The 17500-nt window shown below is 38.4% G+C and overlaps 2 protein-coding genes across 2 annotated transcripts in view; both read left to right on the top strand.

Moving 5' to 3' along the window:
* Positions 1 to 10796, top strand: part of LOC138056566 (VWFA and cache domain-containing protein 1-like) — a 36326-nt gene extending 25530 nt beyond the window's left edge. Inside the window, exons 10-15 of the mRNA XM_068902384.1 lie at positions 902 to 1072; positions 1572 to 1912; positions 5141 to 5288; positions 6207 to 6454; positions 7525 to 7667; positions 9695 to 10796. Coding sequence (XP_068758485.1) covers positions 902 to 1072; positions 1572 to 1912; positions 5141 to 5288; positions 6207 to 6454; positions 7525 to 7667; positions 9695 to 10525 — 1882 coding nt within the window. The 3' untranslated portion in view covers positions 10526 to 10796. The remainder of the gene's footprint in view (positions 1 to 901; positions 1073 to 1571; positions 1913 to 5140; positions 5289 to 6206; positions 6455 to 7524; positions 7668 to 9694) is intronic.
* A 4324-nt stretch (positions 10797 to 15120) lies between these two features.
* The window catches only part of LOC138056611 (VWFA and cache domain-containing protein 1-like), a 25228-nt gene continuing 22848 nt past the window's right edge, over positions 15121 to 17500 (top strand). Inside the window, exon 1 of the mRNA XM_068902451.1 lies at positions 15121 to 15434. Coding sequence (XP_068758552.1) covers positions 15267 to 15434 — 168 coding nt within the window. The 5' untranslated portion in view covers positions 15121 to 15266. The remainder of the gene's footprint in view (positions 15435 to 17500) is intronic.

Here is a 17500-nt window from a genome sequence, read left to right as displayed (position 1 = left end):
CACCTCTTTTTTTTGTCACCTCTGTTGTTACTTAATAGTTAATAAGTTAGTGATCTTGTATATTTAAACTCCAATTTTGTAATAACCGCCACTTCTGAAGATGTATGCAGAAGCATACGAAACGTCAAGTAAAAGATAATTTCAAATGATTCATTTATATCTGATGTTTGTCACCGCTGTTTGTGTTATTTCTTATATTGTATTTATTTTTGTAAACTTCGCGAGAAAAGACTTTGGTGACGTCCTTTCGACAGGGTGGATGGACAACAACGTCGTTTACGCACAACCGAAATGCACTGTTTCCAGTGAAAGGCAAATGATTGACAGGATAGCACAGTTTTGACTGCCGCACGCACTGCGGGCGCGGGTTCCGCTTGCACGGCAGATGTAATAAACATAAAGTTTTACGCTCATTTGTTACGTATGTTACAATAATTTATCCCAAGTTTCGAGTTAGTGAGTTTGCAAATGACTTTCGACGGCAACTTAACATGGTCGCCGAGTGAGAGAAGCAGAAGTTGTACTCAGACAGTACAGTATATGAGAGTTAAGCATAGGATTGAAAGTTGGGCTTCTCGTTCCCAGAGACAGCGAGCCCTTTGGCCAGCGCTAGTTCAGATCTGCTCGATACGGTTAAAGCAGGCCCTGGCAACGCGAATGCAGGAAGTTGTATTAGGACTCCAAACTATATAAAGGTCAAGAAAGCCAGATATATTTGCACTGCGGAAGCTTTCCTTTCGTTACTGCTCAACTAACGTTAATAACTGCAATGATCAGCATATATAAGGGTCAGTTATATCTGGAACGAGGGAACGTATTAAAAAGGACCTCTCCTTCACAGTTCCTCTCACAAGAACGTTTCTCTACCCGTTGTAACGAAGAAGAATTAATTTTATTGCAGGTATCACACAGCATTAAGTCACTCAGGTCGCTTAATCCTTACGACACCATATTTAGATGTGGGTGGAGCTGGTGAGGTGATAACCATGGCGCGTTCATTGTATCACCATGAATCAAGTGAAAACGTTCTTGCAGTTGTGGGGGCCGACTTTACTTTGAGATATTTTTATAGGTAAGAAAGTTAAGTTCAGCTTCGAGGCTGTCTGATTCCTTAATATGCGTTTTTTTATGAAAAAACTGGAGTTACGTACTATGAAGAAATTGGTACTTATAGTACAGCGCATGATGATTTTTGTATGTGAATATTTGTCAAGGACCGTTGTGTTATAAAATTGGTCAGGCTAGTAGTCTGGTTTAACTTAAGAGCCTCAAAAGTATTCATTTCCTGAGAGAAGTCTTTTTGCAATATTAATGAGCAAACTTCATGAAAATTCGCTTTGAATTCAAAGCAAACTTTGAGAAGCGATCACTCGCTTGACGGATGACGATCTCATACAGACAAAAAAATGGATTGCAAAGCACTTGGTGTTGTAATTTGTTCGCCAAATTTACCTTGTGTGACTCCTTAAATCTCTATGTTATATGCTGTTCAGATTTATTTTAACGAAAGAAAATATTTTGAGAGTTCAGTAAGAATCACTTTCAGTAGAAAAATATTTCCTTTTTCATAGGCTACTCACCAAGGTTTATACTATTTGTAACGACACCAGCAAATACGCATGTTTCGTAATGGATAACGCTGGCTTTATGGTATTTCACGTGGACTTCCTGCAATCATCAGCGATAGAAGAGGAACTAGAGCACGTGCACATTACGCAGAAAGAAAGACACATCGCAGAAGACCTCATAAGCAAGAGTTATTTAATCAGGAAGGAGTGTCGTAACGTAGAAACTATAAAGAAGCAAAGTTTTTATGAAGTTAAACTGCCCCCAGGTGGAGTGGACGAGTTAAGAGGGAATTCTACATGCCAATATCGTCTCGGAGCAATAAACGGGACTAACGTGTACATAGGTAACCGCTGTAGTTATTATTATTATTATTATTATTATTATTATTATTATTATTATTATTATTGCGTGGACTTCTGTCGTGTTTCGATTCAGCATAAGTTAATTAAAACCTCGTCCAACATTCTCAGGCAAAGAGATACAGGGTTAGGAGGATTAAGAGATTTTCTCGTTTGTGTTTTCCCTATCTTATGGCTTAAAAATACCTATGATTCAGTCTTTTCAGATAAATGCTATGTAGGAACCATATAAATTAATCTAAGGGATTACCAGTACGTACAGTTACACTCCAGGGCCCGGTTGTTCGAAAGCCGAATAACTAAATCCAGGATTAGCGTAAACTTTTGTTCATGTTTTCAACTTTTTGGTGAACGTTTCTTTTGCTTATTTTTGTTTTTCAAGATTGACTTCTTCTAATGTAAAGTTTTGCTGAATATCAGCGTTGAACAACATTTGGGAGTAGAAAAATAAACTCCTTGGTTAATTTTTAATCTGGGATTAGCGTTAATCGGCTTTTGAACAACCGGGCCCAGGCTATCATTGTAGTGGACCGTTTTAGCATCCTGAGGCCCGTTTCTCGAAAGTCCCGAAACTTAACGGGCTACCCTGTGGAAATGCTGTTAATAAATCGTTATTATTATTATTATTATTATTATTATTAAATCGACAACGTATAATTTAGTTTTTTAAAATTTGTAAATAATTTCGATATATAGTTTAAAATTGTAAATATTTACTAATTGTTCTGTTAGTTGAAATAAAGTTTTTGTTATTTATTAACGAAAAAAATTATCATTATTATTGTTATTATTATTATTATTATTATTATTATTATTATTATTATCGGGTGTCACAATTCCCTCTGTATCTCAAGAACGGAGAGGAATTAAGTCGTCAAACTTCACAGTCAGTTTGCTATTTGCTAACTTGAAAACAGGGGTTGGCAGGTTTACAAATGGCTTTTTGGGCCCGAAACGTTTCGTTTCGAGAAACGGGCCCCTGGCTCGGGTGCTCGAAGCATGGTTAGCGCTAACCTGTGTTAAATACCATGAAAACCTATAGGTTTTGATACCTCTTAACCAACGGTTAGCGCTAACCAGCCTTCGAGCAACCGGCCCCAGCACGTTAGAAATACTAAATGGATTAGAATAGAAGCTTCGATTTGTATGTTATAGGTAAACGTTTTTTATTAGAGTTATTAGAGAGATTTATCATCACCTTTCACCTAAAATTGAGTGAGTAAAGCTTAGCTTGTGACTTAAGCTTCGCGTGACGCACGGCAACTCGGGTTGGACTCTGTTAAGGACGGTGCCTACTATTGTTATTGCGCATACCTTCTGCGCATCTCAAGATACTCAGATTTCCTATCGGTGATGGTTACTAATACAGGGATATTTTTGCGCACTTTAAAATTATGCAGAGAAAGTAGATCTTAGTAAGTACTATTGGTATCCAAAAAGAAAAGTGGGGGCAACCATGCATTTTTCAGAGATAATTACGCTTCAATTTGAGAAAGAATGCCATACATGGCTCTGTATTTTAAAGCTTTTTACAAATATTGTTCTCGAATTATCTTTGAAAAATGCGTGGTTACCCCCAATTTTCTTTTTCGATTTCAATAACACTTGTTAAGATCTACATTTCCTTCACAATCATAAACCGGGGCAAAAGTTCCTTTGAATTAGTAGGCACCGTCCTTAACTCTCGAGTATTTAGTTGACAAAATACAAAACCAAAAACAAAAACTTTTGAAACATTGTTTGCAAATGAAAATCCTAACCTGTTCTTTTTTGCGAGCCGTGAGTTTCGATGAAGCTGTGAGTCAATGTGCGTTCAGAAAATTACCGTAAGGAGTCAGTTCAAGATGAACGATCTATCGCCATGAAACCTAACTTTTCCTTGTTTGACTTACCGGAAAATGGTTTTAGGGTTCTTTTTTCCACAAACAACTAGTTGTGAAAGAAAAAAAAAAAGAAAAAAGAAAACCAGAAGAAGATTCCACTTTTGAGGCAACAGCGAAAATACCTACTTTCACGTGTAAACGGCATGCGGCTACCGACAAACTCCCAAAATGGCGGGAAATCATGGTCATGCGCGTTGGTGGCTTTTATCGTTCGCGTTTGACGTAACGTGATTCTGAATTTCTCTTTCAGCCAAGGACTGCAACCCGAATTAATAATGATAATGATAATAATAATGATCAACGAACAATCAGTAGCTTACAAATTTGAATGTGGCTGGTGTGATGCCAGCTATGTTGGTTACACGCGTCGACATCTCTACCAACGGATCGATGAGCATAAAAGATCTGGTTCGATATTCAATCACAGCCAAAGTCAACATCAATCAAGAACAATAACATCTGACATGTTTCGCATTCTTAAGAAATGCTCATTTGATTGTCTTGTGTATGAAATGTTCCTTATTCGCGAGCACAAACCGTGTCTGAATATCCAAAGTGATTCGATAAAGGCAAAACTTTTCACCTAGCCTCTAGGGACTTTGAACTTAATCTTGAACATTAATATTCGAGTTATCTGTAAAATATTATATTTGACCTGATGATGGTGTCATGAGGACCGAAACGTTGTCTTTAATAAGTATGTTTCTGCCCGTAATTTTTATCGTCAAATAATGATAATGATAATAATAATAATAATAATAATAATAATAATAATAATAATAATTTATATAGCATTTTACAAGTCTCAATGCTCAATGCAAATCGAAAATGTGTCACAAATCAAGATATTTACGGAAACATAAGTTTTAAGAGAATCTTTAAAAGAGTTAACTGAGGGACAATTCTGAATATTTACTGGCAAAGCATTCCAGAGCCTAGGGGCTGCTGCACTAAAGGCCCTATCACCATAACGTTTAGAGTTGGTTCTGGGTACATTGTACAATTAGCAAGTTCTTGTCAGCAGAACGAAGTTTGTGCCTTGGCTTGTATTTTGTTAAAATTTCAGATATATAGTCTGGAGCCTGATTATTTATGCCTTTATATGTAATAAGTAAAATTTTAAAATCAATTCGGGCTCTGATTGGCAGCCAGGTACATAATATTGGCTAATTTGTTTGTCTGACGATTAAGATGACGGGTGCGGGTGCTATGAAACCTCTGCCAAGTTGACAAGCCCTAGCAGTGTCTGCGGAATTCCGGCAAATAGCCATTACAACGATGAGCAAGACGATGATAATGTTGTTATTGATGATAACTATTTTTTTTCAGGGGTGGCCGTGCGTGATTCCTTCTGTTCTGCAGAGAAATGTTTCTGTGCTTTAAACGGCGAGTGCTCCCTCTCCAACCTCATCTGTGAATGCCCATGCACGTCTCCTCTGGAGTTCTATTACTGTCGCAGTCTGTTCCCAAACAGCAGGTAAGTCGAGTAAAAACGAAAGCTTCTGGTTTCAAACCGTTGCTGTCTATTCTGTTGCCTTAGAAACAGATCTTACTAGCGGTTATGTTGCGGTTTGACTTTGTTTTTGGTTAGAATTATTTTAAAACCAGTTCATATTTTTTTCAAACCTCATCTTGGGGGTGTAGTAAAAAAAAAACAGGGCCTTGTGTTTTTAGGGAATTTTAAGAGGCACTAGACATCTTTCCTCCCTTCTACTACTTAAATGACTTCTCTTAAATGACCCCTCCAGCGTGGTCTCCTCAGAGTCAACCCTCGCCTTGTTTGCAGATGACTCGAAGTGTTTTAGAAAAATAAGCACTTTAGAAGAGGGCTTGAATTTTCAGCAGGAAATCTCTGTAATCAAGCTGTGGGGTGACTGTAGGGGAATGTCATTCAATACTGCCAAATGCAAAATTCTTAGGATATCAAGATCTTTCAATCCTGTAATCCATCCAAATCAGATGGGGAATATTTTGATTGGTCCTGTAGATTCTTACGATGATCTCGGATTTACAGTTACAAAAGAGCTCAGCTGTCAAATTCGAGAAAATTACGGTGGAATATCCATTCAAAGGACACCTTCAGGACCAGGCCAGGTGTCCCCTGAATAGAGATTGTGTTGGAATCAAAGATTAGTATGAAAAATTTTCCGGAGCCAAATTCTGTGTCCCCTGAATGGAGGTGTCCCAAAGGGGAAGTTCCACTGTATATGCAAATTTCCACTATCTCATGATAGCCACAATGCAGCCGACCTACACAACAACTGTTTTCTTTTAAAGCAAATGGCATGGCAAAAAAAATCCGTCTCTCTGTTTTTTCTCGTCATCATCATTATCATTATCAATAGCATTATCTTCTTCATTACTTTTACTATAATTACTGTTGTTATTGTTGCAGTGTTCCTTTATGTCCACCTATTTCATCTGCGCACATACAGCCGAATTCTTCGCAGCCAGACAAAGAATGTCTAGAGAAATGCTTCGATGCTCGTTGTCCTGACAGAAACAGTTCTAAGTTCTGTGATGGTGAAGTTCACTGCTATTGGTGTCTCAAGGACGAGAATAACCTTCCCCTTCATAAACCTTACTGCGCAAGCTCCGACAGCTGTTTTAGAGGCAAACTGTCACCCACTGAGAAAATACACGGTAAGAAAGGAAGTCAGTTCTAAATTACTCAACGTCTATTTTTCATCTTTTGAAGCCCACCCCAACGTAGGCAGTTAAATGACCCACTCAAAAAAAAGATAAAAGAGGTCGCTGGCGCTCAGAGAGGGCATCAAGCCACAATTACTTTTACTTTGACCTCTTTTAAATGTGGAATGGATTGCAAGATTTTCATTTCATTCAGTACATGAGCTGAAGATCATCGCACTTAAGCAGCAAATATGCAAGTGCGAAGAAAGCCTGAGCAAATCGCTCTATTAAACTAAATCGTGTATTTCAATTTCTGCAGTTGAAATATATGAATAATTTCATCTTTCATTCGTTTAACTCTCACGGGATATCTAACAATTATTCTACGAGGGCGCGCTGGATATGAAGTGATAGACCGCCGAGTTGGTTATAATCATTTTATATCCGGCAAGCAGGTACAGCAGGTATATGAACTGATAGCCTGTGTCCGGTAAGCCAATGAAAATGCTTGAAATCTGAGATGACGTGCGACTTTCAAATGCAACTGGTCCAGTCGGCTACTCCGAAATACGCAGAAATATCCAGGATCCGCCCCTGAGCAGTGCAACGCACTCTTGAGGTCCGTAGTCGATACTTTAAAATTCAGCTTGAAAGAGAGGTTTAGAGGACAAAGACAAGGGAAGCTGGATAATATTCTCATATCTTTCACATTCATTGCAACTTTTTTCTACTGTTTCTGTCCTCTCTGCCTCACTATCAAGCTGAATATTGATATTTCGAAAATGGCCTTATTGCGATGTCAAGCCGGGTTTGTTCCGAGCCCAGCTCAAGCCCGGCTTACTTTTCAGGCTGTCTTCGCATCTGTCTAAAAGTTGCTGCTTAACTCCAATGATCATGTATTTCAATTTCCACAGTTCAAATATATGACGAAAATTTTTATGCACTCTTTTTTTCCATTTTAATCGCAATGACCGAGAGCGCAGCAATGTAAAACGAAAACAACCCCCTAATCAATCACAAAATTCAATAGAAAAGCTGTTTACTCATAAGTTTTAAAGATTGTGAACGTTTTCAACCTGCAGGTGATGAAGCAAAATGTAATCCAACAACTAGTTCTCCTAAGCCTAGCACTTTGAATTCAAAGAGTTTATCAAAAACAGAGATAGCTGGAATTTCATTTGGATGCATTGGGTTTTTCTTGCTGGTGATCGTTTTAGTCGTCTTTGTAAGTAAATTACTTTTCTTTTTATCAAGCCGTTCATTTCTTAATTTTTTCATAATTATATTTACGAACAAAAGACAGTTTGTTATGCTGCGATGATGACCATGTGAGGATGAATGAGTCATTTTCGTCAATATCATTGTCAATATCACTGAACCCCAGTGTCAGTGTCATGACTGTAAATGCCAATGTTGTTTTTCACTCTCAGCATCAGAGTTAATGTCATTGTCAATGCCTATTGTCACTGTAAATGCCAATGTTGTTTTAACGTTAACGTCAATGTCAATTCCAATTCCAAAGTCAATGAAAACTTATAAATGTCAATGCAAATGACATTGTCAACGTCAATTTCGGTGTCAGTGTTAATCACTGTCAACGTCAGTGTAAGTTTCAGTGTCATTGCCGATGTCAAAGTCAATATCATTACCGAACTTCATCCTAAGTCACTGCCAATGACAAAATTGGTATTTTATCAGAACGATTCTAGGCAATTTACAGTGCGACACGCCTTACCGTGGCCATCTAACACTTATACGCCAACCAGGGTGTGCGAATTTGAATGACAGTCACCCCTCCTTGGAAAGTTCGCACGGTTGTAAGTTGAACACCGTTGAATGGGTTGTTTGAGTTGACTTACTTACACATAGTTGTCAAATGTGAAAGTTTGATGGGTGGCCACGGTAAGGCGCGTCGCACTGTAAGTTTTAATTAGAATAAAGGCAAACAGCGGTCACAAACATTTCCTTGAACTGCATATTGTTTTACCAACTTAACGTTTCCCATGTCACAACATACATCATCAGAAGTGATCATTATTCAGTTATTATTAATATTCAGTTACAGATAAATTTAAGTTTAAATTTAAATATACAACTGAACGGCCAGAGAACTAATAAAGTTGATTGACATTTAAAACGTGAACAAAAATACGCTAATAATAAAGACAAAGTTTCGCACCGCTAGCTTTATTATTTAAGGCCGGCTTTGAATCTCGGATAAACAAAGACTCCTCTCTTTTACAATGCATATCTGATCGACTAAGCTTCGACTAGTTGTTGAGATTTCCAAATGATCCCATTTTATCAAAAATACTCGCGGTCATGTTGTTTGTCACCAAATTAAGTTGCAAGCCCCTTTTTTAAACCCCCCTTTGACTTTGAAACCACTTGCGTGTGTCGAAAATTACAGGAGAAAAAGATGACGTTGGCGCCTTTGTAACTCTCCACCTCACCACAGGCAGTGAGTGAGTGAGTGAGTGAGTGAGTGAGTGAGTGAGTGAGTGAAGCTATTAGTCTCTCCCCTCGGGGCTTTTCAGGACTAATTTACAATGTTTTTCGGGGGACTTTAGCCAGACTGCTTATTGCACAGTTTACAATTTTATTTTAGGAAGTGAAAGATGCCCCCGTACAGCTTAGGTTAGACCACAACACCGGGGACTACGTCCCCTACTCTTATCGAACAGTGAGTGGGTTCTTTAACGTCCCATACTATTTAATTTCCAACAAGGGTTATGAGACGGGACCTCCGGTTTACAGTCCTCATCCGAGAAGACTTGAAAGTCTAACCATTTGCGGATGTAATTACAAAGGCAGCACATTCTCCTCAGTTATTTTAAGACCCTGAGTGTTGGTCCGGCCGGAGTCGAACTCACGACCTCCCGCGTGACAGGCCGGCGCTCAACCAACTGAGCCACCGTTGCGCAGTCACTTCAAAATAATTCTACGCAATACAAACTCAAACCCTCTCGTTGTACATCGGCCGTTGGTATTAACATTTTGAAGAACATTCAGTGATGGTCATCAAAATGGATCATGGATCTCATTATGTGCAATTCGGAACATAATTAGAGTATCCTCTCTATTCAAAGTAGACCCAATAAAGCGAAAGACGATATGACTATTAATGGCGTTTTTTTTTATCAGAGAAGGAAACCAGTTAGCTATTAACAAAGGTGAAAAGAGTGGAATTAAACCCCCGAACCGCACCCACACCCTACCTACTTTAATTTGTGTCCTTGTTCAATTGTTTAGGGTTTGAGACGCTGCCGCAATTTGCCTGGTCCTCCTACGACGGATGATATAAGCCATCCAACGCAAAAGATTCCATCCAATCCACCCCTTAGCGGACCCCTGACAGTCCCCGATGTCTTGGTCCTGTCGATCCACAACGGTGGTTTTGACACGTATGATGAAATCGCCGAGCCGAGGCCCCCTGCGAATGACCAAGATGTGTATATGCATCCACGAGATGAGGGGCCACCACCTTATAACCAGATACAACGGAAGTACTCTGATAATCCACCTGATTATCCTGAACTAACTAGGGGCGACCAGCCTCCACCTGTTCCGAATACAAGAAGGCCTTCCGCTTTTGAGGGTCCTCGGCAGAGAAGCCGTACCGATCCACCCCCTCCACGTGATTTCAACAACCGAGGTGTGTACGCAAATTACAATGACACTGAACCGGAAGAAAGGCCTCTGGGCCATGGTCCAAGAAAGCAATCCGTTGTTTCACTACCAGATGTTCCCTCCAGAAAAATGTCTGTATTCGATCAACGTCCTCCTCTACAGTCCGAGAGAGACGAACATCCGTCTGTGTACGTTCCACGAAAACGATCCGTTCCTTCACTAACGAGAGCTGCTTCCAGAGCCGATATATCGCCTGAGGATCAACCTCCCCCTTTGGTTCCCAGGATGCCGCAGTCATCGAACGGCACTATAAACACGGAGAACTCTCCTGAAAGGGGAAGACATGTCTACAGCAACGTTGCGTATGTTATCCCGGAAGTAGAAGAGGGACCTCTCTCTAGTTTGAGTGACAATGATGACACTGGTGCTCATGGTTATGTCACAATATTTTAAAAATTGAGAAGATCTAGAATCATCGCTGATCAAGGCAAATAAGAAAACAAGCTTGAAACAGTAAGCTTCGACTTTCTTCATGTGAAATACAGGACCCTTTGCTGAGTGAAATGAAAATATACTACGGCCAAATTAGTGAAAATAGATTACGGAACAAAAAGAAGGAGCTATGATATAGATAAGGCTCCCTTGTCATTAAAATGGCCAAGTTCACCTCAGATCTCAGGTAAATAGAATGTCAAATAAATGAAAATAATTATTAACCTAAAAAGAGAGTTACGTGTTTATGTTGCCGCTAAAATTCGTTCTCAGCCTGGCTCCCAGCAGCCTTCACGAGCGCATCTGTTATATTATTGATTGAGTCAGAAACGGAAACAGCTTTAGCTCTAAAAAGATAAAGAGGGATGGGTTAGACAGTTCAATTTAGTTCATGTCACATGAGTTGACTGAAACAATGAGTGACCAGCACGAATCGTGAGTTAAGTTACTTTTTGGTTATCTACCTGGTTAAATAATTTTCGTGGAAAAGAGGTAAGTTCATGTATAAACCGAAGTGTTGCGCCGGAATCTCCCGTGATTAAAAATTAAACTGTTCTTTTTCCTTGTTTTTGCCTTGAATCCGTTTTTACAGAGGCGGCGGATTGGTGATTCTCATTTTACTTAGGTTGAATGCGTAATCGGATGAATTGAAGAAACTACATGTTTTGGAGCCTAAATTAAGCCTAGAGAATAATTAGGGTCAGATTAGGATTAGTTTTGATCATTATTTAACAATTAGACCCTGCGACCGCAAGGGCTACGGGGCTACGGGTCAATAGTATCACCCACCTAGTCGGACAGAAAAGGCAATAATAGAGTTAGCAAATGCAAGTTGAAAATTTATTTATTTGGGAATAAAACGAAAGGAAGCTTCACGTTTTTCCCTTCTCGAGGACTATTACTCCTCTAGTAGCGTAGCCAATCAAAATGCAGCATTTAATAATAATAATAATAATAATAACAATAATAATAATAATAAAGAGTATTTCTATAGCGCACAACTCCAATAAATTGTCCGTGGCGCTTTATGAATTATAAACAAACTACATTTACTGACATTCACTAACAAACATTTTAAAAAGGTAACGTTTTCAAAACGCTTTTAAAAATGTTAACAGAAGAACTCCTACGTATTGAAAGAGGCAACGAGTTCCACAATCTAGGGGCATATACTGCAAACGATCGATCTCCATAAGTTCGCATTTTTGAAGATGGTTCTACAAGGTCGCTATAACTAACAGATCGCATTTGCATTAGTCCACTAGTTGGGTGATACTAAAAATGGATATCATGTCAGTTGACTTATTATTATACATAGGAGTTATTCTGACACGGAGGGACGAAGATATGAATTTTATTTCGAGTGGTAAAATAGTTTTTAACACGAGAAAATAAAGATCATATCTTCAAGCCACTGTGTAACTTTCTTTTTGTTACATAGACAGGAGTGTTTTACTCGCCATTTTTCTTTCTAACACCGAGCACAAACTTTAGCACAAATTCTTGCAGCTCGGCGTCAGGAATTTCTTCAATTTTCTCATTTCTTCCTCACTTGCAAGGAACTTCTTGAATAATTTAAAGTTGTATGAAGTTTTATTCTTCGTGTTAGCATTTTCTTGTTTCTCAGAGAAGGATTTTACGTCAGCTTTAGCTTCAGAGAACTTCAGGAATCTATCGCTCGCCATTTTCATCGACTGTTTGCACAAACAACTACGCAAAGGCGGGAATGACGTCATCAATATCCTCATCTGCCTGGAGTGAACTTTCAGTTACATGTTCATTTACATGTTCAGTGTTTCAAACAGAACAATGCAGTTTTCACAGATATTCACCTTTATAAAACGAGGCAGCACAAGCGAGGCACTAAATTCTCTCCTCTGGAATAACCTAGTGACCTCTGTTCCACTCTTTAAAGTCTTTCATTTTTTTTAGAAACGAAGTGCTGAGACATCTTTCACACGCGCGATGAAACACGGCTGAGACAGCAATATCATGACGTCATCAGGTTTATAAATTTAAATTTTTCTTTTTTGCGTACTGCGTTGTTTTAAAGGTAGATTTGAAACCGACTGTTAGTTCTAGAATATAATAGGCACTTGGATTGTATTAGGAAAAGAAGATCTGGACGATAATTGTCATCAGTTATAATTGAAGGACTCGAAAAACCATTGGCATCAGTATAGAGTTAAGAGCGATCATTAATTACAGGTTGAAGTGAGTTGGCAATGAAATTGAGAATCCAGCGACAATATAGAGGAGTGACTCAGGGTTAAGGCAAAAAGAGCAATCAGGACTTTGTGACAATCCCTATCTTGTCATCAGGTCTTGTAAAAATTGATAAATAGCAAAGAAAAACAAAAGCGGACTTCGTTTTATTAATTAATCAATGGTTGTACTGATCTCCTTAGTTTCTCCTACGTTTGTTAGATCTCAGCTGGACTAACGGTTTTTGTTTACCCTTAATTTTGTAAACAAGCTCTCCACGGCGGTTCTTATGCAAAGCGATATTGGTCAATTAGGCTTGATCAATGAACTGGTTAATAGCGCTCGTGATGCCTCACATATTTTCGAAGCTTACTTCATATAAGTCCTCAATCAATCAAGTTGTATTTATCTTTTTTACCAACCTAACAAGGTATTCCATAGTTTAAGGCTAAGTGTGGATTGTTTTTATACAGGGTTAACCTCACAATTTCCCTTTTCAGGATGTTTTTATATTTGTGTTGTAACTTCCTGAATAAAATGTTATGTTATATTATGTTATGAGGCCTCTATGTAAAAGGCTAAAAAGAAGACGGTACAGGAGAGTTGGATTCGCTTTCACAATAATTGTGACCACGTAGGAAACTTAGAATTTTTTATCGAAATCTTCGAAAGTTAAATTTTCACTTTCGTCTTTCCATACATTAGCCAATCATCAATCTTGTCGATCGATAGTATCGGTGGATTACCGATTCTAATTATGCAGCTGGTATAAAAACTTGCGGCAGGTTCAAAACAGTTCACATTCTACAGGTTCCTCATTACAGCTCATTTTGTACCTATACTAAAGAAACCCAAATCTTTAAATTGGCTGACCTTGGGCCTAAACATGGTTGTTAGTCCCAACCAGGCCAATGAATGATAATGAGGCCCAAATTTAGCATTAGTAAAATTAAGGTTTTGTAACGAGTGACCGGTGAAGTGACCTGTACTTTAAGCCTGTCGAAAAACTTTTGTTTCACTTTCGATTGATTTCCCTCAAGAATAGCCCATCAATAGGCTTATTTTGTTGTTTGTTGCCTCAGCTATGACAACTTCATGCAGTCTTCGAGATAAAATAAGAACATTAAAACAAAGAGCTAAGTTTTTTTACTAAAGCTATTTTGGTCTTGGTTTCACTTCTGATTGGTTGAAAAAATGGCGCGAGAGCTTTGAACCAATCACTGAGTGAAGTAATGCAAACTAAAGAAATTCCCTAATTATTTTCGACACTCAAATAGCGAGACTAATTTCAATGAAAGGTACTGAGTAAAATCCATTAATTTTAAGCCTCATCACGATTATCATAGTACAAAGCCACTTTACGCAAGACTGTCTTTGTCTTTTAGATCTTGGTGTAGTCAGTGGACGAAATTTCATTGCGAGCGTTCACCGAATCAATAAATGAGTATTTGAGATTCTTAAAAAACCGTTTGTGACTGCGCTGGTTGAGAGCGGAGCCTCTGAACGTGGTGTCAACTAGACTTCCCTTTTCAATTAAATTCTAATTTTACTGTTCAGAAATTTCATCTATGCTGGATCATGTCAATAGTCACTTTACCAAATCTGGACTTGTCTAGCTTGGATGGATCAGTTTTTCAAGTTAATTAAGGGGATGTGTGATTCATTATTGAGCTAAATTCAGCCAGCGACTGATCAAGAAAAACGCAAAAATAACTACTTAAAGCATTGACTGAAGGTTTGAATGAAGTTGGAAATACAAAACTTAGGAGTAATGGCTAAATCGGAAGTGGATTAACTGAACGGATTGGATTTGGAGTTTTGAAAACTGTTGAACAGTTTTTGAAGTTTCTTTATTTTATCTCGTTTGTCGCTTAAATTATGCATGCTCGACAGACCTTTAATAAGTTTCTTTATCTTGTTTGTCGCTTAAATTATGCATGCTCGACAGACATTTTTTGTCTCGAGGCTTTTAGTTGTATTGTTGCTTTCGAGGGAAATACAGGTGTATCTTAATCTCCCAATCGCAATGTAATTTACTTTGATTTGCGCGTTCTTTTAACCTCGAGCATATGAAAGTCAAAAACCGGAATTTCTGGGGGTCCACCCCAGCCATTTTAAAAACAGGAAATCATCTATATTGGGCCTTTCTCGGAAATTATTCAAACAACCGACCGCGTTATCATCTAAGCGAGCGAAATTCTTGCCTTGCTTCCTTATGAGCTTAAATAAATATTTTTTAACTCCGCGTTACATCAGTTTTCCTGCGAAAATATCTTCAGACTTGTTGAAAAAAAAGTTCATGTGTAAGTTGTTAAGTACTTCTAACCTCAAATTGCTTTTAAAACAACATGAAGCAATTTGAGTTGCATTCCACGCAGTAATTTTACTTCCCCTTTCTTAGGTTACGTAGTTTTTGACGCACGTAGGAGGTAACATTTAATTGTGACTCATTCACCGGAACAGTTTAACTCCGATCGATTGATCAGAAGGTGAAGACATGGCTACGCAATGTTTTGATGTAAAGGCAACGAATACGTTTGTGTTTCTTTGCTTTTCTTATCTCATGTTGTCGTGGCAAGTGAACGGAAACCTCTTGGATCCAATGTTAATTGGGAACGAGCTGCAGAAATTTGCTAGAGATGCACTCGGCGCAGATGAGATGCAGGTATTTATCATTTTGATTTCAGTCTTACTCATGGAGGCCGAATTGAGGGTCATCAAATGTTTCAAACTTTGAAGGTTATGGTTATGGAGATTTGTGAAGAATAGTCGTGTCGCTTGGCTGAAAAAATTATAGAAAACCGCTTTAAAGGCTGACAATTCTTTGTCGCTTCGGATATGCCAGTTCATCTTTTTCATGCCGCAAAATTGACCGCATTTTAAGCTTTCGAAAACCAAAAATATTGAATGATCTCGTCACGAGACAAAAATTTCAGATAACGTTTTACGCAAAACTAAATTCAGATGTCTTAGTCGGTTAGCCAAAGTCTTTGCTAACCGATATTCAACGAAATGGCCATGAAAGCTATCAAGGCAAAAATTTCCAACTTTTCGTCGCGTCACTCTTTAAACGAAAAGGTACGAACACTTATAGCCACATTCATTGAGCTTTACCCGACGGTATTACAACGTCAAAAAGCATCGAGTTTCCATATTTTTTCATTGTTTAAAACTTTAAATTCACCAAGCAAATTATTTTGCCATTGAACGAGTAATAAACGACTCAACACTAAAGAGGATTTAGACTGCTCATGGACGGCTGGCTGTTTACTCCATTTGTTAATCTGTTTTTGTTCGTAAACTCCGTGCCCAGTTGTTGAAAGCCCATACGAGATAATCCTGGATCACAGGAAACTTCAATATTTGTTTATCTGCTATTGATCAAAAAACCTTCCACTACGTTTTAAGCCTTAAATTATGACTTAGACTCCTGTTTTCCGTTAGCATTACATTGTTCAGGGTTTTTTTGACGGGAAAAACCCAAACGGCTTTTAGACAACTGGGCAGTCCATAAAATATAGACGTGGCATCATATTGTGCCATAACAACCCATCTTGTTTAAATTACAATTAATTTCCCGGATCTGCGACACAAACATTTTCAGTAGCTTGCATCAATCAGTGCTAAACGAAGACAAAACTGAAAAATATAAGTGGTAAGATGAAATGGTGATGTTATAAGCAATGACCAGTGAGCATATTCACCACTTTTCACCGATACTGAGTCCACTAATGCTTTAAGTATATTCCAATTAAAAGTTAAGGACGGTGCCTTCTATTGTTATTGCACATAGGTTCTGCGCAGCTCGAGATACTCGGATTTCCTATGGGTGGTCACAGTTCATATCGCATGATACAGAAAGTTTGGCGCGGTTTAACACTATGCGGAGAAAGCAGAACTTAGCAAGTGCTCTTGGTATCCATAAAGAAAATAGGGGGTAACCATGCATTTTTCAGAGGTAATTAAGCTTCAATTTGGAAAACGTTTAGTATTTTAAAGCTTTTTACAAATATTGTTAATTAATTATCTTCGAAAAATGAGTGGTTACCCCCAATTTTCTTTTTGGATTTCAATAACACTTGTTAAGATCTGCTTTTCTCGCATATTCAGTAAGCCGCGCAAAAATACCTTTAAATTAGTACGCACCGTCCTTAAAGAATGATTAAAATTATGATGACCCGAAGCCATTTTGCTTTTCATCGGCTGCTCGGAGGTGAATATTAGGGTTCTCATACTTTTCAAGCAACGACGATGAGCGGACGTCCTTGAAGACGACAACCTGCGAAACACAATCATGCGTTTTATGAGCAAAAACAACAGCTCTGTATGCCCCACACCTGCTTTTTACATTTTGGTACATTTCTTCTGCGTGAAATGGCCAAATGTGAGGTTATGTGGACGACTTGAGCACAAAACAAGAAATCTGATTTCTTACAGCTGTAAACGCTGTCAGAAGTTCATATTAACCCAGAAGTCTTGATCTGCCACGGAATGAGGCCTCTCAGTTTACGTTATTAGGGACTTTAAGATCTACTTCGACGACGTCAACGAAAACAAAATGTAACTTTGCGCAATATTAAGTCTTTCGCGGTTAGTTCATCTCGTTCACTTCGTACAATGTGGGCGAATTATCCAAAAATTGAATTTATACGAACGGTTTCAGAGTAAAAACATAAAATGAGAGATTCACATTGATACTCTCACGTTGTCGTTAAATTTTTCACGCTGTTG

This window comes from Montipora capricornis, chromosome 7, assembly GCF_036669925.1.
Source record: "Montipora capricornis isolate CH-2021 chromosome 7, ASM3666992v2, whole genome shotgun sequence".
Taxonomy (NCBI): Eukaryota; Metazoa; Cnidaria; class Anthozoa; order Scleractinia; family Acroporidae; genus Montipora; species Montipora capricornis.
The sequence above is the reverse complement of the archived record's forward strand: the minus strand, read 5'-3'. Positions and strand labels throughout refer to the sequence as shown.